Source organism: Lepidochelys olivacea (assembly GCF_965140295.1).
Source record: "Lepidochelys olivacea isolate rLepOli2 genome assembly, chromosome: 18".
Taxonomy (NCBI): Eukaryota; Metazoa; Chordata; order Testudines; family Cheloniidae; genus Lepidochelys; species Lepidochelys olivacea.
The window spans coordinates 13,519,705-13,545,758 of NC_140428.1; the positions used below are offsets into that span (position 1 = coordinate 13,519,705).

At 44.5% G+C, this 26,054-nt stretch overlaps 1 protein-coding gene across 1 annotated transcript; it reads right to left on the minus strand.

Moving 5' to 3' along the window:
- Positions 1–987: 987 nt before the first annotated feature.
- On the minus strand, positions 988–25,640 carry SDHB (succinate dehydrogenase complex iron sulfur subunit B). Its single transcript, XM_084651480.1, has 8 exons — positions 25,482–25,640; positions 24,502–24,650; positions 22,744–22,829; positions 19,241–19,377; positions 18,747–18,863; positions 15,054–15,155; positions 12,853–12,975; positions 988–2,567 (listed from the first exon to the last, which is right to left on the minus strand). Exons 1-8 carry the CDS (start codon positions 25,554–25,556, stop codon positions 2,490–2,492), a joined length of 867 nt encoding a protein of 288 aa, XP_084507606.1. The 5' UTR covers positions 25,557–25,640; the 3' UTR covers positions 988–2,489.
- Between the last annotated feature and the right edge of the window lie 414 nt (positions 25,641–26,054).

The window sequence follows — 26,054 nt, forward strand, 5'->3', positions numbered from 1 at the left end:
GCTGGCCGAGGGCCCAGCTGTGCAGGCAGCAGCATAGAAATAAGGGTGGCAACATCACACCAGGCCACCCTTCCTCTGCGCTGCTGCTAGCGGCAGCTCGGCCTTCAGAGCTGGGCTCCCGGCCAGCAGCCGCCGCTCTCCAGCTGCCCAGCTGTGAAGGCAGCACTGCCACCAGCAGCCGCGCAGAAGTAAGGGCAGCAGCACCGTAAACCCCCCCCCCGGTACAATTACCTTGCACACCCCCAACCCCTTTTTGGGGTCAGGATCCCTACAATTACAACACTGTGAGATTTCAGATTTAAATAGCTGTAATGATGAAATTTAAAATTTTTTAAATCCTACAACTGTGAAATTGACCAAAATGGCCTATGAATTTTAGAGCCCGACCCATAAATAAGAAGATGAGATGAGTACCCTTATCATAAATGCTGGATTGTTGTAGCCATTTGGAACTGGAGCTAACCAGTAAGCAGCACCCTCCCTGATCTGAAAAGAAGCCATAGCAGCTGAAGAAGGATGTTAACCCACACTCCAGGCAAATTCCAGCTCTCGTAATTACATGGTAAAGACCTGAGGTTCCCTGCACTTTCAGCTACATACAGTGTTCTCCACAAGAGTTGAGGATGGAGAGTAAATTGTTGCTACCTTCTTTACTGCAGAGGTGGCTGCATTTCAGCAACAGGTAAAGCCACCCTAGTGATGGACACAGCAGCCAGCCCTTGTACTGTATTTGGGATGCTTTTGACATGAAGAGCTCAAAAAATGTAAATCTTTAATTTTGTATAGGCCATGGACTTCAATCCTCAACTAGTAGAAACTGATTAAAACAGACATTCCCCTAAAATATGCCAACCGGTACATTCCCTTTCCTTCCCATTAAAACAAAATTCTGCATGGCCGGGATTTATTTATTCTTAGGTGAAGAGACAGTCTTAAGAAATCATCAAAACTTTGTTTCACAGAGGAAACCTTCTACACGAATAATGCTGATGGTGCACCACAAACTTTATTCTCATTCTTTCCTTGTCTTCTACAGAGTTTCTTTCACTCAATATATGATTTTGCCTCTGGCATCATAAAGATAAGTAGCAAATTGATTTAAGCTGTCAGCAGATAAAATTCACCAGAATTCAAGAGGAGATTATTCATTTGACTCAGGAACAATATGAGATGAAGATATGAACATAGACTCAGACACTCCTTTGCCTCTTAGCAATAGGGAGCATGGAGAGTACATTTTTTATAAGGTAACAAATTATTCATATGGAAACTAAATTCTTCCCATAGATGGAAGAGATTGTCAGATTTTGCAGAAGGGAAGATGTAATAGAATACAGACATATCAATAAGTTAAAGGGGACATGTGCCTGCAGTTAGCTGAAAGCCATTAAAATATTTGCACATGGAATCTTGTGGATCTGTATCCAATTAGGATGTTAACTGGTGCTGATGGCTTTCAGGAACTATTAACCACAGGTCAGCTGCAACTAAGTGAAATATGTAGCACACGGGGCACTCAATGAGACTGAAAAGGAAGCAAATTGAAAATTGATTTAACCACAATCCATAGCCAACCTATGGAACTCATTGCCACAAGTTCTGAGAGCACCCCAGAGTTCTAAGTACTCAAAAAAGGAGCAGATAGTTATATGAATAAGAACACGCAGGGTTCCATTAAATAGAAGTATGCTTCAGGAGGGATGTAACTCCTCGTGCTTCAGAGCAGACCAGTAACTAACAGGGGAATAAATAACATTCCACTATGGGTAGCTTATTCCACAGTTTTGCATTACAGGGTTTCTTGCACTCGGAAGCATCTGATGCGGACAACTTCTTAGCATGTACGCAATGTATGCAGTGCCTGACCAGGATTCATCCCTGAATTTGTTGTGCTGGTTGGATCATTAAGTTCTCGGGCTGGGAGACCACTGGTCTGAGGCAGCATAGCACTTGCCTAGGTAGTTACAGTTTCATTGACAGGCAAGGTTCTTCCCATAAAACCTCCCAAATTTTCAGGCTGATGATTCCCACATCACATGTAATTTCTACCCACACACCTTCCTTGAAAGCTTCTCCCATACCTTTAACCTCAGCGATGGCTATATTTGAATGAACGTTATTAGATGAATTATCGTCTTCGGGTTACTACTTTGCTGTGGTGCCAACGTGGAAACAGATGACCTCCCCATATCCAGAATCTTAGAGTGAAGCCTGAGGTGTAGCACTCCCATAACCTGCACACACCAGAGGTCAACCAATTTCAGACTTCAGCTGGACTTTACAAATTCATCCAGGAGGCACAGGGGAGAGAGAGAAGTTGGTTCAATTATATTAATATAGTAGGAGCTCTTATTTGTTCTTTACAGTATTTATTGTACATGCATATCTCTGGAAAACATGAGTCCCTGCTGGAACCCTCTTTCTAAATCATATATAAATTACCTTCAGCTACAGTATGTGCGTTTTACGTCTATGATTAAGAAACAGCATTATGCGCTGACTGCCTTCTCTTTGTAAGTTGACATCATTTTCTTGATTTCGGCAATTGCTTTTCCAGGGTTCAGTCCCTACAAAGACAAAGTGTAACAGTTAGCAGACAGAGAAATTAACACTACACTTAATAGAGTTTCCTTTACATCAACGTGGGTTAGTGTTGTAAGCTCACAGCCACGCCAGCCCCACTGAGGCAAGCTGGCAGAGTGTGGGCTGCAAAATCCACGCCTTCTCATTTTGAAAAATAAAAGTAGAGTCCACCTGCTCCCATGGCAAGCCCCAGTATGGTGTCTCCTTTTGGTTGTTCGCATGATATGGTGCACAGGGGAGCCACTCAGTTATGATCTACCCCAGACAAGACAGGCAATATCCTGGATGTCTCTGCATACCATAACGTGAGATGATGCAAAGTCACTGCACTCCCAATTCCAACTTTTCAGGGAAGGAGTGGAGCAATGTCTGGGGGTGGGGGGAGGAGAGGAGAGGAAGAGGCAAGCCAGGTGGGTTGAGTGGGGACATATCCAGCAGGTAGCTGCCTCTCTGCAACGGTGCCCAATTCTGACCGATAAAATCTCCAAAAAAGGCCCTCGTTCAAATGTTTGCAGCCCCTTCCTGGGCCACAATATATATTTGTTAGCACCAGCCCATGTCATTTTAAGAAACAAAATGATTTGTTATCTTTTGGTCTGAATACAGCAAGACCTAACAAGCACCCACTCAAGGGACTGACAACAAACCTAATGGCTCAGAGAGATAAGATCTCTTGATTAAGTTGGAGCAGCGTTGTACTCAATACATTTGGAGGTATTTTCACATGGGCTCCGAAGGCAGGAGCTTGCCTAATCAAGATGGTCTCCTGTGTAAGTTTCACTGGAGTCAAGATACAAAACCTAATGTTTTATTTAAAACTAGGAGAAAAGAAAGAACCGCATCTTAAATGGAACCTGAGGTATAGAAAGCAAAAGCACTTCAGGCTACAACACAAAAATGATTCTAGCACACCATCGTGCTTCTGGTTGTTCAGTTTTCCAAAGGATGTTGTTGTTGTTGTATTGTAGAGCCACCATTCATGCCGTGAAAGGACTTTATATAATCCTGTAGTGCTGCCTAACTAAATGAGTATGCTTAATCTCAACATAAAAGGGCAAAATCACAAGCACCCTGCCAGACCGCTAATCATGGAGAATTCAGATATGACCAAGGGAAGACCCAGGGTTACAGTGTCTAGGTTGAAACATGGTGATTATTAACTAATAAGTCAGATACCGGTAAGAAACGCAAAACCCATGATTAGCTGCTTCATTATAATGCTCACACAATTGTCTCTCTCTCACCTGTGCACACGCACACAGGATCTTCTGTTAGTATAGATGAACAGTGACTTCAAGGGAACTACATCAGTTCACATCAACTGATGATCTAGCTCCAAATGTAACTAGTTACCTACATTCTGTAGAAGTCAGCAATAAATGTAACCTGGAATCACAATTTAATACGCACAGAAGCACTGAGTTTTAGTGATCAGCACTTGTAGAGATGGATGATCCCTGAGAATCTTACTTCCAAGAGTTATGTAGTCCTGGAGCAGGCATTTGCCTCCTGCCTACTAGGTAGTGGGCTTTCAGTTGTAAATCTGATTAGAAGCAATTTCTTTGCTGTTTTCAAAAAGCTATAGGGAAGAATTTCACACCTTTCCAGATGCAACCCACGTAGAGTTAAAGACTACTACTATTTGCAGGAGAGCTAGACCCCTTCAAACTTGATTATCTGCCATGACAACTCACTAGGTCACTGCATGATGGAGATTTTACTTTCTGCACAGATTTGATTTGAAAAATTCATTCCCATGGTTCTGAATGTAGTGATCTGCACATTATTAACAAGCAAACTGGGAGCTACCTAAACTGGCCCTGGTAACAGGCTCCCACTGCATTACAATTCCCAGACATAGCTGAAGCCCACTTTAGCGTCTTCACACACTCACACACTATATAGCACTTCAATGATACCCTGAATGGCAGGAATATGAACAGATACTTATTTAGAGGATAAACGTACTGCTCTTGATGGTCTAACACCAATATTTAGAACCATGATAGACTTCCCTCGCCTACCACAACTCAGTGAAGGCACTGCAGTCATTACCTGCACCTCCCACTGCTATTATAGCCCTAATCTCTGAAGCAGAGATTACTAATAGTGCCTAATTGAGTTGAAGTGCATGGCAAATATCCCCTAAGAAGGCAGCTTTCAAGACTTTCTGGAGTCTTGCATCCGGTAGCTCACGAAAGCTCATGCTCAAATAAATTGGTTAGTCTCTTAGGTGCCACTAGTACTCCTTTTCTTGGAGCTCATAAGACTCTTTCCTGGATTTTTTTCTTAGGGTGGGTGGGAGATAATGAGGCCCCTTGCTAAGGGGGTGCATATGTTCCTAGGAAAAAATCCCAGCATTTCACAAACATGTTAGTCAAGAGACTTTCTTGCTCGCACCCCAGTCATTGGGCCCACAGACTGAGTGCAAGTACCCCTGCACCTATGACCCCCACTGGTGAGGGAGAAGAGATGTCACAATTGCTTGTAATACAAACAATGAGCTTCAGTCACCGTTCCATTCCATGAAAGGTTTCACTTATTGCTATACAAGTGCAGCAGCTGATTGTTCACACACAAGAACATACAGCACATTTCAGAGGGCAAGTTTAAAGTTTTGTTCAGCCTGATGCGCTCTCATTCCTCAACCTGATCGTCTAACAACCTACATGGGACTCTACTCACCTGCTCCCACCGCACATCATCTTTGCAAACATCCTAGCAGTGAGATCAGGCAGGGAGGGTGTGACCTTACCCAGGGCACAATCTGACCCGGTGATCAGCTGTATCCCCTCAGTTCTCCAACCTGGGATGCTTTTTACACTGCTTTGTTGTGAGAGCTACCACTCCTGATTTGATCACACACAGCCTCCGGCATGTAAGTTACTCCCTGTTATACTGTGAAGGGTGCTATGGCCAGCCACCTTTGAATTACACAGCAGAGCAACACCAGCGAATTCCCAGTCCCGGACTTTCCCCCAAGAAATGAACACCTTGTACTGCCCAGCCCTCTACTGGGCAACACAAGCTCATATAAAGTCTGTCATGTTATTAATAGAAAATGAGATGCACAGATCTTGTTATCCTAAATGGAGCTTCCCAAACACTTCAATCCAAACACCCCGGTCTAGATCAGTGGTTTGTGACGCATGACCAGAAAGGGTTAAACATCCCGCAGGATAAATGATACAAATCCAACTCTTAAAGACACATTAGTAGATAACTTTTGTGTTTGTGTGTGTTTACATATATATTGGTAGAGGTTAACAATGTAATCAAACAGTCCCTGGCTATGCTGTATTGTGAATTCAGAGATCAAAAGGACATCTTAACATTTAAATGAACTGTAAACATAGGATATCCTATATTCATCTCTCCTTGAAATGTATAGCAAATCATCTGTGAATGGTGGAAAAACAGGCAATTGCCTTATGTTAATCTGTGTAGATAATTACCAGTGATGCTTAGGAAATGGATCTACTTCAAAAGTCTCCATAATTGCCTGTTGTTCACTGAAGGACTCCGAGCTGTTACAAGAAGGCCTGAAACTATATAGAGATGTTATGGGTCCCAATCCTTTTATTATATCTCAGATTCTGCTTGAGACTTCATGCAAGGGAAGCTTAAGCCACAAGGCTGAGATTCCTGACTGGACCACCCTGAATATATATCGGAATATAAGCTATGAACTAATTCTGAAAGAGCTCTTTGCAACTACAAAGCTCCCATCTCTGCTATGAATCTGAATCTCAAGAATTGTACTCATGTCTGTATGTATACTGATCTTTTAACCAATATACTCTTATTTTTTAATAAATTTTAGTTTAGTTAATAAGAACTGGCTGAAAGCATCTATTTGGGTAAGATCTGGAATATTCATTAACCTGGGAGGTAATGTGTCTGATCCTTTGGGATTGGTAGAATTTTTTATATGATGAATAAGATTTTCAGTAATCATCATATTTGACTTGGGTGTCTGGGCGGAGGCCTGAGGCTGGGTTGCTTTAAGGGAACAGTGTTGTTGGCTTCTGGGTAACCAGTGAGGTATTGTAGAAGCTGTTGTGTGCTGGCTTGGTAAATCTAAGTATTGGAATATCCACCAGCTTCAGGGATTGTCTGCCCCATTCTTTACTGTTCACCCTAATTGAGCGACCTCAGCTGGCTCCCCTGGGACTCCAGTCACAGTGGTTCTCAACCAGGAGTATGTGTACTCCTGGGTGCATACAGAGGTCTTCCAGGGGGTATGTTGTTAGGATATAGATATTCAGGTCTGTCTGTAAAGGCCTACACTCTAAGAATTTAGGTGTATTCTTATCACTTGGCTAGTTATAGAGGTATAAAAGAAAGAATCAAAATCACTGTCTGCCAGTGTAAGGGCCTTCTCTTACTGTGACAGTCTGAGGCCCTGTGCTTAGGCTAAGGCCTTTGGCTAAGCAACAGAGGCAGCCATAAGCTGGGAAGTGAACAGTCACGTCCTCACATTCCAAACTAGTCACATTGAAATAAAGTGCTATTGGGCTGTTAGGAATACAATCCTGTCCTGATAGTGCATATCACCTCCAGAGAAAGGGAAGTGCCTAGAAAATGTAAAAGGAAACTTAGTTTGATAGCATCCTGTCTGGCAAGAACTCACTTATCAATAGCTGGGATGTGAAATCCTCACTTCTGTATTGTTTTGTCATTATAGTTCCCACTTTGCTATTGTTTGTCTGTATAATCTGTCTGGTTCTGTGCCCTGGTCTACACTAGGACTTTAGGTCGAATTTAGCAGCGTTAAATCGATGTAAACCTGCACCCGTCCACACAATGAAGCCCTTTATTTCGACTTAAAGGGCTCTTAAAATCGATTTCCTTACTCCACCCCGACAAGTGGATTAGCGCTTAAATCGACGTTGCCGGCTCGAATTTGGGGTACTGTGGACACAATTCGATGGTATTGGCCTCCGGGAGCTATCCCAGAGTGCTCCATTATGACCGCTCTGGACAGCACTCTCAACTCAGATGCACTGGCCAGGTAGACAGGAAAAGAACCGCGAACTTTTGAATCTCATTTCCTGTTTGGCCAGCGTGGCAAGCTGCAGGTGACCATGCAGAGCTCATCAGCACAGGTGACCATGATGGAGTCCCAGAATCGCAAAAGAGCTCCAGCATGGACCGAACGGGAGGTACGGGATCTGATCGCTGTATGGGGAGAGGAATCCGTGCTATCAGAACTCCGTTCCAGTTTTCGAAATGCCAAAACCTTTGTGAAAATCTCCCAGGGCATGAAGGACAGAGGCCATAACAGGGACCCAAAGCAGTGCCGCGTGAAACTGAAGGAGCTGAGGCAAGCCTACCAGAAAACCAGAGAGGCGAACAGCCGCTCTGGGTCAGAGCCCCAAACATGCCGCTTCTATGATGAGCTGCATGCCATTTTAGGGGGTTCAGCCACCACTACCCCAGCCGTGTTGTTTGACTCCTTCAATGGAGATGGAGGCAATACGGAAGCAGGTTTTGGGGACGAAGAAGATGATGATGATGAGGAGGTTGTAGATAGCTCACAGCAAGCAAGCGGAGAAACCGGTTTTCCCGACAGCCAGGAACTGTTTCTCACCCTAGACCTGGAGCCAGTACCCCCCGAACCCACCCAAGGCTGCCTCCTGGACCCAGCAGGCGGAGAAGGGACCTCTGGTGAGTGTACTTTTTAAAATGCTATACATGGTTTAAAAGCAAGCATGTGAAAGGATTACTTCGCCCTGGCATTTGCGGTTCTCCTAGATGTAGTCCTAAAGCCTTTGCAAAAGGTTTCTGGGGAGGGCAGCCTTATTTCGTCCTTCATAGTAGGACACTTTACCACTGCAGGCCAGTAACACGTACTCGGGAATCACTGTAGAACAAAGCATTGCAGTGTATGTTTGCTGGCATTCAACCAAAATCCGTTCTTTATCTCTCTGTGTTATCCTCAGGAGAGTGAGATATAATTCATGGTCACCTGGTTGAAATAGAGTGCTTTTCTTCAGGGGACACTCAGAGGAGCCCATTCCTGCTGGGCTGTTTGCCTGTGGCTAAACAGAAATGTTCCCCGCTGTTAGCCACAGGGAGGGGGGAAGGTTGAGGGGGTAGTCACGCGGTGGGAGGAGGCAAAATGCGACCTTGTAACGAAAGCACATGTGCTATGTATGTAATGTTAACAGCAAGGTTTACCCTGAAAGAGTGTAGCCACTGTTTTATAAAATGTGTCTTTTTAAATACCGCTGTCCCTTTTTTTTCCTCCACCAGCTGCATGTGTTTCAATGATCACAGGATCTTCTCCTTCCCAGAGGCTAGTGAAGCTTAGAAAGAAAAAAAAACGCACTCGCGCTGAAATGTTCTCCGAGCTCATGCTGTCCTCCCACACTGACAGAGCACAGACGAATGCATGGAGGCAAATAATGTCAGAGTGCAGGAAAGCACAAAATGACCGGGAGGAGAGGTGGCGGGCTGAAGAGAGTAAGTGGCGGGCTGAAGAGAGGGCTGAAGCTCAAATGTGGCGGCAGCGTGATGAGAGGAGGCAGGATTCAATGCTGAGGCTGCTGCAGGACCAAACCAGTATGCTCCAGTGTATGGTTGAGCTGCAGCAAAGGCAGCTGGAGCACAGACTGCCACTGCTGCCCCTCTGTAACCAACCGCCCTCCTCCCCAAGTTCCATAGCCTCCACACCCAGACGCCCAAGAACGCGGTGGGGGGGCCTCCGGCCAACCAGCCACTCCACCACAGAGGATTGCCCAAAAAAAAGAAGGCTGTCATTCAATAAATTTTAAAGTTGTAAACTTTTAAAGTGCTGTGCTTAAAGTGCTGTGTGGCATTTTCCTTCCCTCCTCCACCACCCCTCCTGGGCTACCTTGGTAGTCATCCCCCTATCTGTGTGATGAATGAATAACGAATGCATGACTGTGAAGCAGCAATGACTTTATTGCCTCTGCAAGCAATGATTAAAGGGAGGAGGGGAGGGTGGTTAGCTTACAGGGAAGTAGAGTGAACCAAGGGGCGGGGGGTTTCATCAAGGAGAAACAAACAGAACTTTCACACCGTAGCCTGGCCAGTCATGAAACTGGTTTTCAAAGCTTCTCTGATGCGTACCGCGCCCTCCTGTGCTCTTCTAACCGCCCTGGTGTCTGGCTGCGCGTAACCAGCAGCTAGGCGATTTGCCTCAACCTCCCACCCCGCCATAAATGTCTCCCCCTTACTCTCACAGATATTGTGGAGCACACAGCAAGCAGTAATAACAGTGGGAATATTGGTTTTGCTGAGGTCTAAGCGAGTCAGTAAACTGCGCCAGCGTGCCTTTAAACGTCCAAATGCACATTCTACCACCATTCTGCACTTGCTCAGCCTGTAGTTGAACAGCTCCTGACTACTGTCCAGGCTGCCTGTGTACGGCTTCATGAGCCATGGCATTAAGGGGTAGGCTGGGTCCCCAAGGATACATATAGGCATTTCAACATCCCCAACAGTTATTTTCTGGTCTGGGAATAAAGTCCCTTCCTGCAGCTTTTGAAACAGACCAGAGTTCCTGAAGATGCGAGCATCATGCACCTTTCCCGGCCATCCCACGTTGATGTTGGTGAAACGTCCCTTGTGATCCACCAGAGCTTGCAGCACTATCGAAAAGTACCCCTTGCGGTTTATGTACTCGGCAGCTTGGTGCTCCGGTGCCAAGATAGGGATATGGGTTCCGTCTATAGCCCCACCACAGTTAGGGAATCCCATTGCAGCAAAGCCATCCACTATGACCTGCACATTTTCCTTGATATCAGCAGATCTTTGATTGCGTGAGCTACTTGCATCACAGCAGCCCCCACAGTAGATTTGCCCACTCCAAATTGATTCCCAACTGACCGGTAGCTGTCTGGCGTTGCAAGCTTCCACAGGGCTATCGCCACTCGCTTCTCAACTGTGAGGGCTGCTCTCATCTTGGTATTCATGCGCCTCAGGGCAGGGGAAAGCAAGTCACAAAGTTCCATGAAAGTGCCCTTACGCATGCGAAAGTTTCGCAGCCACTGGGAATCGTCCCAGACCTGCAACACTATGCGGTCCCACCAGTCTGTGCTTGTTTCCCGAGCCCAGAATCGGCGTTCCACAGCATGAACCTGCCCCATTAGCACCATGATGCATGCATTGGCAGGGCCCATGCTTCCAGAGAAATCTGTGTCCATGTCCTGATCACTCACGGGACCGCGCTGACGTCGACTCCTCGCCCGGTATCGCGTTGCCATGTTCTGGTGCTGCATATACTGCTGGATAATGCGTGTGGTGGTTAATGTGCTCCTAATTGCCAACATGAGCTGAGCGGCCTCCATGCTTGCCTTGGTATGGCGTCCGCACAGAAAATAGGCGCGAAATGATTGTCTGCCCTTGCTTTCACGGGGGGAGGGAGGGAGGGAACGGGGGCCTGACGATATGTACCCAGAACCACCCGCGACAATGTTTTAGCCCCATCAGGCATTGGGATCTGAACCCAGAATTCCAATGGGCAGCGGAGACTGCGGGAACTGTGGGATAGCTACCCACAGTGCAACGCTCCGGAAGTCGACGCTTGCCTCGGTACTGTGGAAGCGCTCCGCCGAGTAAATGCACTTAATGCACTTAGAGCATTTTCTGTGGGGACACACACTCGAATATATAAAACCGATTTCTAAAAAACCGACTTCTATAAATTCGACCTAATTTCGTAGTGTAGACATACCCTGTGATTGTTTCTGTCTGCTGTATAATTAATTTTGCTGGGTGTAAACTAATTAAGGTGGTGGGATATAATTGGTTACATAATCATGTTACAATATGTTAGGATTGGTTAGTTAAATTTCAGGAAAATGATTGGTTAAGGTATAGCTAAGCAGAACTCAAGTTTTACTATATAGTCTGCAGTCAATCAGGAAGTGGGTGGTTGGGTGGGTGGAAGGGGGGAAAATTGGAATCATGTTTTGCTAAGGGCAGGAATGGGAACAGAGACACAGGTGGAAGGCTCTGTGGTGTCAGAACTGGGAAGGAGGATACTAAGGAAGGAAACAGAAATCATGCTTGCTGGAAGTTCAACCCAATAAACATCGAATTGTTTGCACCTTTGGACTTCGGGTATTGTTGCTCTCTGTTCATGTGAGAAGGACCAGGGAAGTAAGTGGGTGAAGGAATAAGCCCCCTAACATATGTCAATTAATTTAGATCAGTGTTTCTCAACCTGGAGGTCACAGGACAGGTTTTTTGGGGGGAGGGGGGAGGTGTCGCAAATGCAGGGCCTACATTAGGGGTGCCAAGCAGGGCTACTGCCTGGGGCTCCACAAAGCTAAGATACACGCTTGAGCCCCAAGGAGAGGGCTCGAGCTTGAGACTCCTGAAAGGAGGAACAGTAGTTTGGAAAGGTTGAGAACCACCGGTCTAGATAAAACAATAAGACAAGTTTATTAACAGTAGAAAGAAGGTAATGACTGAGGCTATATATACACTATGCAGTGTTTAGCGACACAGCTGTGCTGTTAAAAGACGTGCAGCCTAGCCACTGCTTGTCGGCAGCTCTCCTGCTGAGAGAAACTTCCACCTTAAACGAGTGGCATTAGCATTTTACAAAGCGCTGTTCACACCGGCACTTCTTGTCAACAAAACTTCTGTCTTTCGGGGGCGGGAGTGTTTTTTTTTTTTTAAACATCTCTGAATGACAAAAGTGGTGTCTTTCACTTGCCTGTGTAGACAAAGCCTGAATCTTTCAGCCAAGATCCCTCCCCCAGTCCGAAGCTGTTTAATTTGTTCTTCAGGTGTTATGGAAACCGTGGGTAGAAAGGAGGAACAGATAATTTGGGGCATCTCCTATCTCTTTTTAGAACTCTTTCTCCTCTTTGAGGATCATCTCCAGCTGAGGTTCAGGAGACAAAGTCTGTGTGGACAGAACCCCCAGCTGTTTCTTTTTGTCAAGATGTAGATTTTTGCCCACATCCTCTTTCCTGCCAAAGGGTGGCCACTTAATCAGGTGATAGTCCATTTGATCTTGCTGACATCTGGCTGAGGTGTCGGCTAAACTTGTGTCTCTGGGGAACTGGTTTGACTCTTCCCCAGACTTGGAACATTGCTGTGTTAATATCATACAGCAGAATCCTATAACTTTATATACATCACCACCACATATTTTACCAGAACAATAATGATCAGTAAATTATGAGTTTTCAAATGATACCTCACAAGGCATACTTTGTACGAAATTTATCATAGTGTTGAAAAAGGGGTGAACATAGGGGTACATGCTGTCAGAGGGATACGTACCTTGGGGCAAGTCTGTGTGCAGTTCATGATGGTATGACAGCGGTAGAGGGAAAATGGGTCCTCAAGCTGTGCCAGACGTTCTTCTGTGTAGTCATCTCTGGAGTCAATCATCCAGCGATATGCCTGAAAAGCAGAGCGTTACTGGGCATGCTGTATCCTTCCATACTTGGAAAAAAGCATTTGATTAAAGATACATATCAAAAGCATGATTTAACTTAAGGCTTTCAGTGCAGAGTCTAAATCACTTCCTTTAATATGCTGCAAAAATCCAACTACTTCTTTAAAATCTTGGGTGCAATTGTTATTGGAAGTAATTAGTTAAAATATCTGGAAATTGTTGCAATAGCTAATGTGATCTTTCATCAATGGAACAGTGATTAATTTGCTTCCTCTGCCAGTGCAATATGCTCAGTGCATTAGCATGACAGGTAAGATGAAGATGAAAACTACTAAGTAGTTTTCATCTTCAAGGCACTTTAGAAAGTGTTATTTGCTCAGAACACCCATGTGAGGTAAGCGAGTATTACTATCATTTTAACATCACAGGCAAGGAAACTGAGGGAGAAAAATTAGAGAAAATATCATAGTCACAGAGAGAGAGTCTCAGAGCTGGAATTTGAACTCAGGAATTCCTGGCTTTCTATCTTGCGCTCAGTCTCTCTCTCTCTACAATGTATTATATTCAGTACTGACCCACTGATCTTTTGGAACAAGCCAGGAAGTGGGTTTAATACCCTTCTTTGGAATGAGGAAAAAAAAAAGGGGATCTCTAAAGGACAGTAAAGAACATGACCCAGTTAGTCTATGTGCATCATCCAGAAGAGCAAGCCAGCCTCTGGTAAGCAGTGGAAAAACAAGATACCTTCTATTTGTGCCTTACTGCTCTTCAGGCTGTTAGATAATGAAAAACGCTCATTACCTAACCCTTAAGTAGTATCACAAGGCCTTTCATAACATCTGTATCATGCCCCATCCACACTGTTCACAACAAGCAGGGCTTCGAGTGAATAACCAACACTAACTGGGGATGAATTACACAGGATTAGAGACAGGTGCATCCCCGTGTGGGGCTACTGACTTTTCAAAATTTATTTTCATAAAATATCAAGGTTGGAAGGGTCATCTAGTCCAACCCCCTGCTCAAAGCAGGACTGATCCCCGACTAAATCATCCCAGCCAGGGCTTTGTCAAGCCTGACCTTAAAAACTTCTAGGGAAGGAGATTCCACCACCTCCCTAGGTAACGCATTCCAGTGTTTCACCACCCTCCTAGTGAAAAAGTTTTTCCTAATATCCAACCTAAATCTCCCCCACTGCAACTTGAGACCATTACTCCTTGTTCTGTCATTTGCTACCACTGAGAACAGTCTAGAGCCATCCTCTTTGGAACCCCCTTTCAGGTAGTTGAAAGCAGCTATCAAATCCCCCCTCATTCTTCTCTTCCGTAGACTAAACATCCCCAGTTGCCTCAGCCTCTCCTCATAAGTCATGTGTTCCAGTTCCCTAATCATTTTTGTTGCCCTCTGCTGGACTCTTTCCAATGTTTCCACATCCTTCTTGTAGCACGGGGCCCAAAACTGGACACAGTACTCCAGATGAGGCCTCACCAGTGTCAAATAGAGGGGAACGATCACGTCCCTCAATCTGCTGGCAATGCCCCTACTTATACAGCCCAAAATGCCATTGGCCTTCTTGGCAACAAGGGCACACTGCTGACTCATACCCAGCTTCTCGTCCACTGTCACCCCTAGGTCCTTTTCTGCAGAACTGCTGCCAAGCCATTCGGTCCCTAGTCTGTAGTGGTGCATTGGGTTCTTCCGTCCTAAGTGCAGGACTATGTACTTGTCCTTGTTGAACCTCATCAGATTTCTTTTGGCCCAATCCTCCAATTTGTCTAGGTCCCTCTGTATCCTATCCCTACCCTCCAGCGTATCCACCACTCCTCCCAGTTTACTGTCAAATATATTTTATAGTGTTTTAATATATTTAAGGTTATTTACTAAATCCCCTTGCTCTTGAGCTCTGAGTAAACAAGACCCCCTTAAAAGGATTTACAGTGCCACATTGCACATTTCCACTGGCTTCAGAAAAAAGGGGAAGTGCCAGAAAGTAACTCAACAACCCTGTTTTATCAAACACCATCATGCCGCCCTGCCCCCGCCCCGCCCCTCCCCCACGACACAGCAGTTACCTTCTTCTTACCTGCATAAGCACTGCAGGGCCCAGGTATTTGTCTCCGTTCCACCAGTAACTGGGGCAGCTGGTACTGCAGCAGGCACACAGAATGCACTCATAGAGTCCGTCCTGAATACAAACGGGAGAAAGGAGAGCCAGCAATGCACGACATTATCTATGAAACAATTCTTCTGAAAGGTGATCTTCACAGACATGTGCTTCCCTGGCCACCCTCTTCCCCCTTGTGACTTCCTACTTCCATATGTTCCCATGCGAAGTGTGGCAAAGGACCAGTTTCTGCACTTGCAGAGAGATTACTGTCAGTTGGTGCTTCGAAACAGGAAGCCAGGGATCCTTTACTTCTGGCTGTATTGTAATAAGATTCTTTGTGGAGGGAGGGGGCAATGAAAATAGTGGGGGAGTAGGAGAAGTGGAAGAGAAAACAATGCTTACATTCCAACAGCTTGTTTCAAGCAGGCCACACTGGGCTTGTAAGGAAAAGCATGGAAGCATCAAGAGCTGATCATAGCTCAAGTCAACATTCCCAGGAGGAGAAGGAAATAGTGAAGGCTACCAAAAGAGGAGGGCAAAACCACTAAAGAACAGAAGTGGTATTTTACCATGTGTTTTGAACAGATCCACAAATACAACTTAGGGCAGTCATACCATCCCTGCTCTCCCAGCCACAGCATGAAGCCACTTCTATATACAAAACACTGGAGTTGTGTTTTTCCTTTAACTATTTGCTGGAGCATCACAGGATCCGGCACATTATATGAAAACAGATAATTATCGTATCCTGACTCTTCAGAGTTCCATTTATTAGGGACACTGAGAGAAAAAAAAAAGAAAAAAAGGAGATGTACTATACAGTACGGCACTGGACCTCTAGGCCAGTGTGGACACAACGCCTGTAGCTAGGAACACAATAGTCCATTATTTCACAGTAGAACTCCCAAGCGTAGACTATGGATGAACACAAGTCAGGAAGCGTCCTCTGATAAGTAAGAAAAAATAAAAGTAATAGGGTCATTTTTGTAAGAGGGTCCTCTATGTCCTTCCCCCCACCTCAAGTTAAAGGTTGTTGCTTGATCTGATTTAAACTTAATTTCTGAGTATTGCTTCTTGGGGATACACTCTAACTGGGCTCCCCTTTTAAAGAATGAACCCTATTTGCACAGGACTGCAATTCTGAAGGTTTTGAATTAAAAATACAAGAATAAATTTATCAGCGAAGAGGAGCAATAAAATAAGTCTACAGGAGAAGAGATGGGTTGTACTGCAGTGAAATCCTTCCAAATGTAGGAAGTATCAAACTCATTTTCAATACTTCAACTATATTTTCCTAAAAAATTGAAGCTTAAGTTTCAAGAAGCTAATCAGAGTTTGTGGCAAAAGTGCTGTATGACTGGAGAAAAGGATTCAATGTATTTTTGGAAGACTTAAAAGGACAAAGTCAAACTGAAATTAGCTTCTTTCTCAAAACTTTTAGCAGTTAGTAGTAATACCCGAGATTACAAGAAATAAAAGATTTGAGAAAAATGTTTTGTTTTTTCAGTTTACTTTGTGCATTTGACACCACATCGTGCCTGGTCAGTTTTGCTTTGTGTAGGTTTTCATAAAGCAAGATAAGAATTTTTTTTAGAAAAAAACAGCAAAACCCGAAACATTGGTAGTATCAGACTCCAGCACTATATAGCAACTGAAAAGACTTTTAATTCATTTTTTTTAAACTGATGAGATTTCAAATGGATGTCACTTTATAAAAGGAAAGCTGACAGGACTTTTAATTTAATCATCCCATATACAGATAGCACCATGGCATCTTTTCCATACCCTAATCCAGACTTTCAGACCTTTGGATGGGAAATTCTGGGGTTTTTGTTAAACAACGTACAGTAAAAGCTTTTTTATCTGGCATGCTGGGGGAATGGGGGGTGCCGGTAAGTGAAAAATTCCAGTTAACTAAGAGGGAGGGAGTTTGGGGCGTGGGAGGGGATGCAGGACATGGGCTCCGGGAGGGAGTTTGGGTGGCGGCTCGGGACAAGTGCACAGTAGGGGCTTTGGGGTGCTGGATCTGGGGGCGCTTACTTTGGGTGGCTCTCCACAAGTGGCGAACTGTCCCTGCTGCTCTTAAGTGGAGGCGCGGCAGGCGGCTCTGCATGCTGCCCCTGCCCCGTGCTGAACGCTGGCTCTCCAGCTCCCATTGACCAGGAACTGCATCCCCTCCCACACACCAAACCCCTCGTGGCTGCTCCTTCGCCTAGGAGCAGCAGGAACATGTCACTGCTTCTGGGGAGCTCCAGGTAGGGAGGCTGCCAGCCCCGCGCCAACTGGACTATAAACTGGACTTTTTATGAAGATTAGAAACACCGGTTTAGAGAGCTTTCCAGTTGGTACAAGGCTGGATAAACACACCTTTTTCTGTACTGGTATTTTATGGTACCACTGACATTTTTAGCAGTCATATGATGGCTTCATATGTCAGAAACACTGGAAATTTTCAGATATTCCTTTAGAAATGATATCCTGTTATTTCTCACATGTTTTTAAACAATTTCTTAGGGTTGTTTTGTTTGTTTGTTTTTTAAAAAAGGAATATTTGCAGTTCAAACTAAGCCCTCTTTCACTTCTTTGGACAACCTAGCCCATCTGCTCCTCCTTGATACTGCAGTGATATTGCAAATGCAACACCATGGTACTGGCCATAGCAACAGACCAATGTCCCTAGCACAAAATTATAACTTGATAGCAGGATCTTTCCAGACAGGCTGGGGTGTGAAGAGAAAAAAACCTGTATTTTTCCACCAACTGTAGCAAAAGGGGAAACCTACAGAAAGTTACTGGCAATGTAAAATGTTTTCTCTCGAAATGTTTTCTTTTTTCCTTCAAGACTTTTCCAGTGGGCAAATCTCTTTAAAGGCCCTCCCATCTTCAATCCTAGCTGTCAACAGTGTAAAGCCCCCAAAGGGCTTACTTACCTGGGAAAACAACAGTGTGTTAAAACATGACCAACAAAGACTCATGGTACCTTATACAATATTAACTGTGGCTTAACACCATGGCTATGTCCACAATGCCAAAAACATGTGTTTTCACACTGAGCTAGCTAACGTGCATTAGCTATTTCCCTGTAAAATCCTAGTGGAAACAAGGCACTGTTGTTTTTACCATGATGTAGTCAGCTGAGGTCTAACTTGGATAGGGGGTATAGAGTTGACCACACCAAGCTACGTCAAGGTAATACCTACAAAGCCTAGTCTCACCTCGCTGTAAAATCACAGAGATCTAATGCATGTTATCTTGATATAAAAAAAGCAAAAACAAAAACCACAAAAACATTTTTCTTTGGCAGCGAAGACAAAACCTCAGTGCAGACAGCTGATCTGATGTTTAAGTCCGTGTCTACACTGCTTGTTTTCCCATCACGTTAGACTACAACCCATAGGAGTTGTGGTAACTAACACTATGTAGTTAGTTTCCCCATGCAAACAAACCCACAGAATCCACATTCCAGCCAATCAATTCCCACCACATAAGGGAATCTCTGAAAGGATTCTAGCAGGGATGTGAAATGATTGCACCTTCCACTCTGCACCTACCTCTAAGGAACAGCCCTGACTTACGTACGACGACAGACTTGTTAAAATATCTAACCTAATTCTTATATGGATGAAATTAAAGCACCGGGGTGGGGGGGAATAAAACATGAGTATTAACCAGTTTCTGACGATCTTCTATAGACTGCAGATACTGTTCTTTGCCCTGATTCGATTCATCCCTCTTCTTCAGGTAAGGCTCAATGGTTTTGTACTGAGCATAGAAGTTACTCATGTCCTGAGTTTAAACAAAAAGACAAAAATTATTTTATTAACTATTTACTATGATTTGTACTAGCAAGAGATCAGACATTCTGTACGCACATTCAGGCAAAATAAGTGTTGCATTTGCCCCTTTAACTTCCCACTTCCTATTTAACAGTAACAGGTGTAACCACTGGCTATGAAGCTACAGGAATAAGGAATCAGTTACTCAGCTCTCTCTGCCCCAGCTCTCATTGTTCTGTCACAAAATTTTTTAGAAAGACATTATATAAAGGTACGAATTTTAGAATGATCTCTCAGCAGCGTGCTGCTCTATCCCTGAAAACCACGGTATAGCCTGAAACACTGTCATCCGTGGTCCCACAAATCACAACAGAGGCAGAAACTCACCGGAACGAGATCCTTTACCACATACATATGGGGGAGAGGGTAGATTTTGGAGACCTTGCTAAGGTTGGTGTCAATTCTTTTGGTACAGGCCAGGGTGTTCCCACCATTGATGTTCATAGCGCAGGAGCCACAAATGCCTGAGAAGGAGAGAAGAGACAATGGAGCATCGGACTTGTATCCTTTCACCCTCTTGGTGGGGCCTTCTTGCCCCAAACTACCCCTTTCCCCCAGCCATTATGCCATCTTAAAAGCTAGTGTAGTTGTCACTCTTCTACCAGAAGAAAGATCAGAATTCTCTTGGGATCTCATTCAAAGCCACTCTTGTGCCAGCCAGAAGTGTCACTGTTTAACAATGAAACAGGCTCCATCAGACTTCCATCAAGAGATGACTACGTTGCGTCTGTAGCAGAAGCTGGCAAATTCAGGGTTGACAAAGGTAAGGTAATGCACATTGGAACGAGTAATATGAACTACACCTACACATTACCAAGCTGTAGCCATGCAGGAAATAGATTTGGGTGTAACTGTGGACAGCTCCCTGGAAGTTTCTGTGCAATCTGGAGCAGTGTTCAAAAAACACACGCAAGCAAAACATATTTGAGGCTCTACAAAGAATGGAAACTATTAAGATTATAGTATCTTTATATAAAATCCATCACACCCCCGCAGCTGGAATACTGTGTTCAGATCTGGTCACTCCATCCCTAAAGGGATGTAGCAAAAACAGAAGGGGGCCTAACACAGGTGACCCAAAAACCAAAGAAGACTGAAGGCACAGTGAACTTCGATACAGGGGAAGATTAAAACAAATTGGGATGGCATAGCTTAGAAAAGAGACATGACAGAAGATTATAAAATAATGAATGGTATACAGAAGGTATATTGGACGCTGCTATTTATCTTTCCACAATTGAAGAACAACGGGAAAGCCAGCGAAACTGAAAAGCAACCATTTTAAGCCTAACAAAAGGAAACACTTTTTTGCACTGGTAATAGATTCTGTGGAACCTGTCCCAAATATCACCGAGACGAAGAGATTTAGTGTTCCAAAGGGGGATTCACTTTTTATACGGACACAAAAATTTTAAGGGGCATAAAGCCCAGGTTTAGGGGATAAGCCAAACAGTAACTAACAGGTTAAGGAGCTTCCTTTGTTTATTCTATTATGCGGATTCTTGAACTGTTCTCAGAAGCATGTGATACTGGCCACTTTTAGACAGGGTACTGGACTAGCTGGACCACTAGCTGGATCTGGTGTGGAATTCCTGCACCCTCTTACAGCCCAGCAAGCTATCAATAGGGACTGGAGAGCAAAACAATGTCTGTGGCAGAAGAGGACATATATTAGGTCAGCCCAACACGATATGGGACTGTTAAACTTTTAAAGAACAATATTCAAAGCAACTACTTCCAAATGCATAGGGAACTGAACTGAGAGTAAGCACCACCTCTTAGGTATTTGTTTCCTCAACACCAGATTCTGAAAGAAACTGCACAGTGTGAAATTCCTCGTTGTGATATCCAGAGTCAATACTGGGCAACAACATTTAAAACCAGATGTCTTTTAGACAGTTCTGGGGAAAAGATTGTAGTACTTGAGACTAAACAGAAATCTATTCCCCTTCCATTTGTTTCTGGTTTTTATTTCCAACCTTGTATAATTAGTTAAAAATGAGAACTCTGCCCCTTTCAACCCATCTTTCTGTCCCATGCCAGCACAGCACAACTGTTCCCAGGTCAGCACACTGACGTTACCAACAGAATTATGGTCTCACCCTGGGACTGAGCAAGAGAAGCTAGGCTGGATAACAGAGAAGCTACAAAATCAACATGGTACTCATTAAATGGATAAAAAATTGGCTAGCTGATAGATCTCAAAAAGTAATTGTGAATGGGAAATTGCCATCAACTGGGAGTGTTTCTAGAGGGTCCCACAGGAGACTGGCTCTTGGCCCAACACTATTCAATATTTTTATCAAAGCCCAGGAAGAAAAAGAGAACTGATAAAGTTTGTAGACTACACAAAGATTGGTGGAATGGTAAATAATGACAAGATAGGTAAATGATACCGAGCGATCTGCATCACTTAGTAAGCTTGGCGCAAGAGAACAGCATGTGTGTTTCAAGACAGTCAAATCAAAGACCTAAGAACGAAGAGCCTAGGCCACATTTAAAGGATAAAGGGCTACTCTGGGAAGCAGGGACTTTGAAAAAGACTAGGGGTCATGATGTATAATCAGCTGCACATGATACTTACATAGAATCATAGGGTTAGAAGGGACCTCATCTCCTAGTGCGACACTGTGACTAAAAGGGCTAACGTAATCCTTGGCTGTATAAACAGGAGAATATTAACTACAAGTAGAGAGGTTATATTACCCCTGTATTTTACACTCAGGTGACTGCTACCGGAATACTCTGTCCAGTGCTGGTGTCCACATTTCAAGAAGAACATTGGAAAAATTGGAGAGGGTTCAGAGAAGAGCTGAAAAAATGACTGAAAGATTGGGAAAAAAGCCTTACAGTGAGACTCAAAGACTTCTACCTACTTAATTTATCAAAGAGAATAGACTAAGGGATGACTTGATTAAGGTGTATAATTACTTACATGGGGAACAGAAATTTGATATTAGAGGGATGGCTCTTCAATCTAGCAGACAAAGGTAATGGATGGAAGTTGAAGCTAGACAATTCGGACTAGAAATAATCTGCAAATATGGAACAGCGAGGGCAACTAGCCACTGGAACCATTTACCAAGGATTATGGTGGATTTTCCATCACTGGACATTTTAAAAGCAGGATTGGATGTTTTTCTAAAAGATCTGCTCTAATTCTAACAGGAATTAATTCAGGGAAGCGTGTGTTCTATAAGAGGTCAGGCTAGATGAACACAGTGGTCCCTTCTGGACTTATAGTATATGAAATATTTGCAAAACCAGAAACAATTCTTGGCCAATTACCCTCCTGCATTCTAGCACACACAAAGGAACACAACAGAAGTGGCTTTTAAAATCATCAAGGTTGATTTTCCCCCGACGCTAATTATTTAACCTGGTCAAGAGTGAAAAATCCTTCAAACATTCGCAGCAAACAAAACAAAACTCAGGAGCAATAATTTTGACTGATGTACTGAGATTGAAACAAAGTTATTTGATAACTTTCCTCTATGAATGAGCCTAGCACTTGAACCTGACAGATGTCAAGTGCCCTGTACTTAATAGCAACAGAGGCAGTATAGTATATGAAGGTAGGGTGACCAGATGTCCCGATTTTTGGGTATTTTTCTTATATAGGCTCCTATTACCCCCACCTTCGTCCCGATTTTTCACACTTGCTGTCTGGTCACCCTAAACTAAGGTCTATCCTGAGTTGTTCTTCTGGACATAGGATATCCACTCTCATCATCCACTTTTGTCTAGATGAGTATCTTCTCAGAACCCAGTGTGTCAAATGATCCACAACATAACTGATTTTATAATTAATTATAAAAAGAGCACCTCACCTTCCCTACATGATCTGCGGAAGGTCAGAGTGGAGTCCATCTCATTTTTTATCTTGATCAGCGCATCAAGTACCATAGGCCCACACCTATAATGGAAACCAGTCACTTTAATAAACCTGCATATTCCCCACAGCCCAGCTATTTCCTTTCCACTCTTTTCACACATTAGATTCTGGAAACAAAGTTATTTGTCTGACCTTGTTTGCAACAACTCCCTCTTTGCTCCTGATGAAATTCTGAAGAGATTCATTTCCTTATTTGAGGAGCAGTATCTGCACCCCCCAGTTATCAGCCTATATGTCTGTTGTTACAGAACACAGATCCTACAAAAACTGGATTTTTTATTCTTCACATTTCTATTAGGAAGTGCCTATCAAATATACTAAGGATAAAAATTCTAAATACAATAGCTTGCCCATTTAAACCAATCCCAAGTGACAAAATATATATCACCCAATCAAATAAAACACAGATACTACCCCATGTGCTTTAATACACCCCCTCACCAAAATTCCTGGGGGGGTACGAAGCCACCAAAAAACCAGATGAGCTTCGCACTGTGCCCCAAAGATCAATAACTCTGGCTGGGTTGGACAGTGGGGAGGCTTTCATTGTAAATGACCTTGCTACAGGCTCCTCCCCTTTAAATCAATTATGAGTTTATTATTATGAGTTTCAGTGTCCTCATTAAGCATAAATGAGGCGATAATACATAAGGAAAGCTAGGTCTCAAAATCATTCAAGTATGTAATAAATAGGTTTATGTAATAGGTAAGAAACAAAATTCCACCCAGAAACTAGTCAGAAACCAATGCTGGCTACAGAGTAGCAACAGAGTCAGCTCTCTCCGCAAGATTTTTTTTTAATAAGCATGTGGCTATGTTCTGCATTAGTTTAGAATTTCAGAATAGACTTAAATGGACCCCAAGTAGTGTGCAATGGATCCTGAGGAAACAGAGGCACAGGTGTTTGTACGAAGGTTCCTTCCTACATCCCAGAGAAAAGGCTGCACACTTCTTGCTAACTGCAGAGGGAAAAACTGTTCTTGGCCACAGCTACCACTTGAGCATCTCTAATACAACCCCAAGCTGCAAACCCAAGTGATAAATGGCAGGCACACATGCTCACTTTGAGAGGAGCTGATGTAACCTCCATAATTTCTGCTGGATCCTTCTCTTGATATACCAGCATGAGCTGTACATGCAGCATGGTTCCACTTTGGAATATACATGGAAACTTTATCATGTATTCCAAAACATGTTAAAACCTTGGATGTGTTTGCGTTTCTAGTATGGCTTGGGGACATTTGAGGGTCTCATGTACATTCTGAAATTGAACTATCCTTTTAATCATCTTGAGAGACACCTGTGTTGGACTTCTCTGGACACAGTTCTACTTATCACGTTCTGGCCCTGTGTTACCATCAGGCTAAAGGAATTGTACTACATGGTTGTACCTTTACTTCCTTTACCTGGTGACAACATTATCTGGTCCCATCTACACTGGCAAAATCAAGCTTGTTATAACATGATTGAGACACGTCTGTGCGGTAACTGATCATCCTAACATAGCTTGAATGATCATGTAAAACTAATACAGCTGCTATGACCTTTAATTAACAGCTACAGAGTGACTAAATTAAACCCACGTCTAGAGTCTCAAAGGATTTACACCACTCCAAAGCTGACAGAGGAAAAGGCATCTCTGTGGAGCAGCACTCTGGGGTCAGCATCCATATAATTTGACATGCATACTCACTTATTCAGATCAATTTCATAGGTCTGCATGTGCGGCTTGTCCCCAGGCTTGTCCGGATCCCATCTGTAGATGGCAAACGTCTTGATACGTGGGGCTACGGCCTGAACAGCGGGTGCTGCTGCAGCTGCTGTCTGTGCTCCACGGCAGGCCTATGCTCAAACAATGACAACACAGCCCCTTAGATTTCCTTTGAGTATTTTTCTAGACAACACATGTTGGGTTGGGAAGAGATTTATTTTGCTGCCTAGCGATTAAAGCAAGATTTCTGTAGTCAGGAGCCCAGGATCGACCACTGACTTACTGTGTTGCCTTCAACAGGCGTCCACCTCAGCATTTTCATTTTCTAATTAAACAGACAGAGATAATACTTACCCCTTACCCACATACCTGCTACAGTTTCCAACACTGCTAACATCAGAGGAGAATTACAGATCCAATTTTGGGTAGCGTAACCACCACATATAACGTCTACAGGGCGTAGCCTATCTAGATGTCCATTACTTACTCATATATTTTTGGCATAAATCGGTAGAGAGCACCATGACCAACCTAGAGGACTTTAAAAATGATTCACGTGCCTCTCAAAAACCTCATGTTTAGCCAAACAGAACAGCTGTCACCAAAGTCACCGACGTGTCCCTGGTGGCCCCAAATCTACCCAGCCTCGCAGCGCCCGCCCCTATTTCACAGAGAGAGAAACTGAGGCACTGAAAGGGGAAATGATTTGCCCAAGATCAGACGTTAAGTCAGTGACGATGACGGGGGAGCCCCCAACCCACTCCCAGGGGGCGATGAGGGGGGGCCTGGCAGAGGCGCGATGGGGGCAGGAGACCCAGGCAGGGCACCCAGGAGACTCTTCACTCCTGGATTCCCTCCGCCCCCTTTCCCCTCACAGCCCCCTGGCAGCTCCCCACCTCCCCCCCTCTAGGCCCAGCCCCCGACCCGCTCCCTGACGTATCCGCCCGCCGGGCCCCCCTCACCTGCCGCGCGGCCGCCCACAGGGTCACCGCGGGCACGCGGCGCTTCAAGGAGACGCCGACTACGGCCGCCGCCATCTTGGGCGTGGACACCCACCGCGAAACGGGCCGCCACAATCCCACAGGCCACCGCGACGGAACAGGAAAGGACGCTGCTTTCCCTAAAGACCACAGAGCCGAGACTAGGCGGCCATACTGGGAGTGGCTAAGTAGGGAGACAATGGAAGGGCCTATGGGGAGGGGCTGAACCGCTGAGGAGCGATGGAGCCAATGGGAAGCCACATTGGGAGCGCGAGAGGGCAGAGAGAGCCAATGGGAGGCCACATTGGGAGAGGCCGCCGGCAGATGGAGCCAATGGGAAGCCAGATTGGGAGTGGCCCCGTGCAGATAGAGCCACTGGGAGGCCATATTGGGAGAGGCTCAGGAGATAGCGCCAACAGGCGGCCATATTGGGAGTGGCGGGTGACTGGTTGATGATTATGCGGTTGGCTGATTCAGAAGAAGGTCTGATGAAGTTGGTGGAGAAGACTATGAATGGCAGAATAGGGTCTAGAATTGAATGTGGCCCAGGCAAAA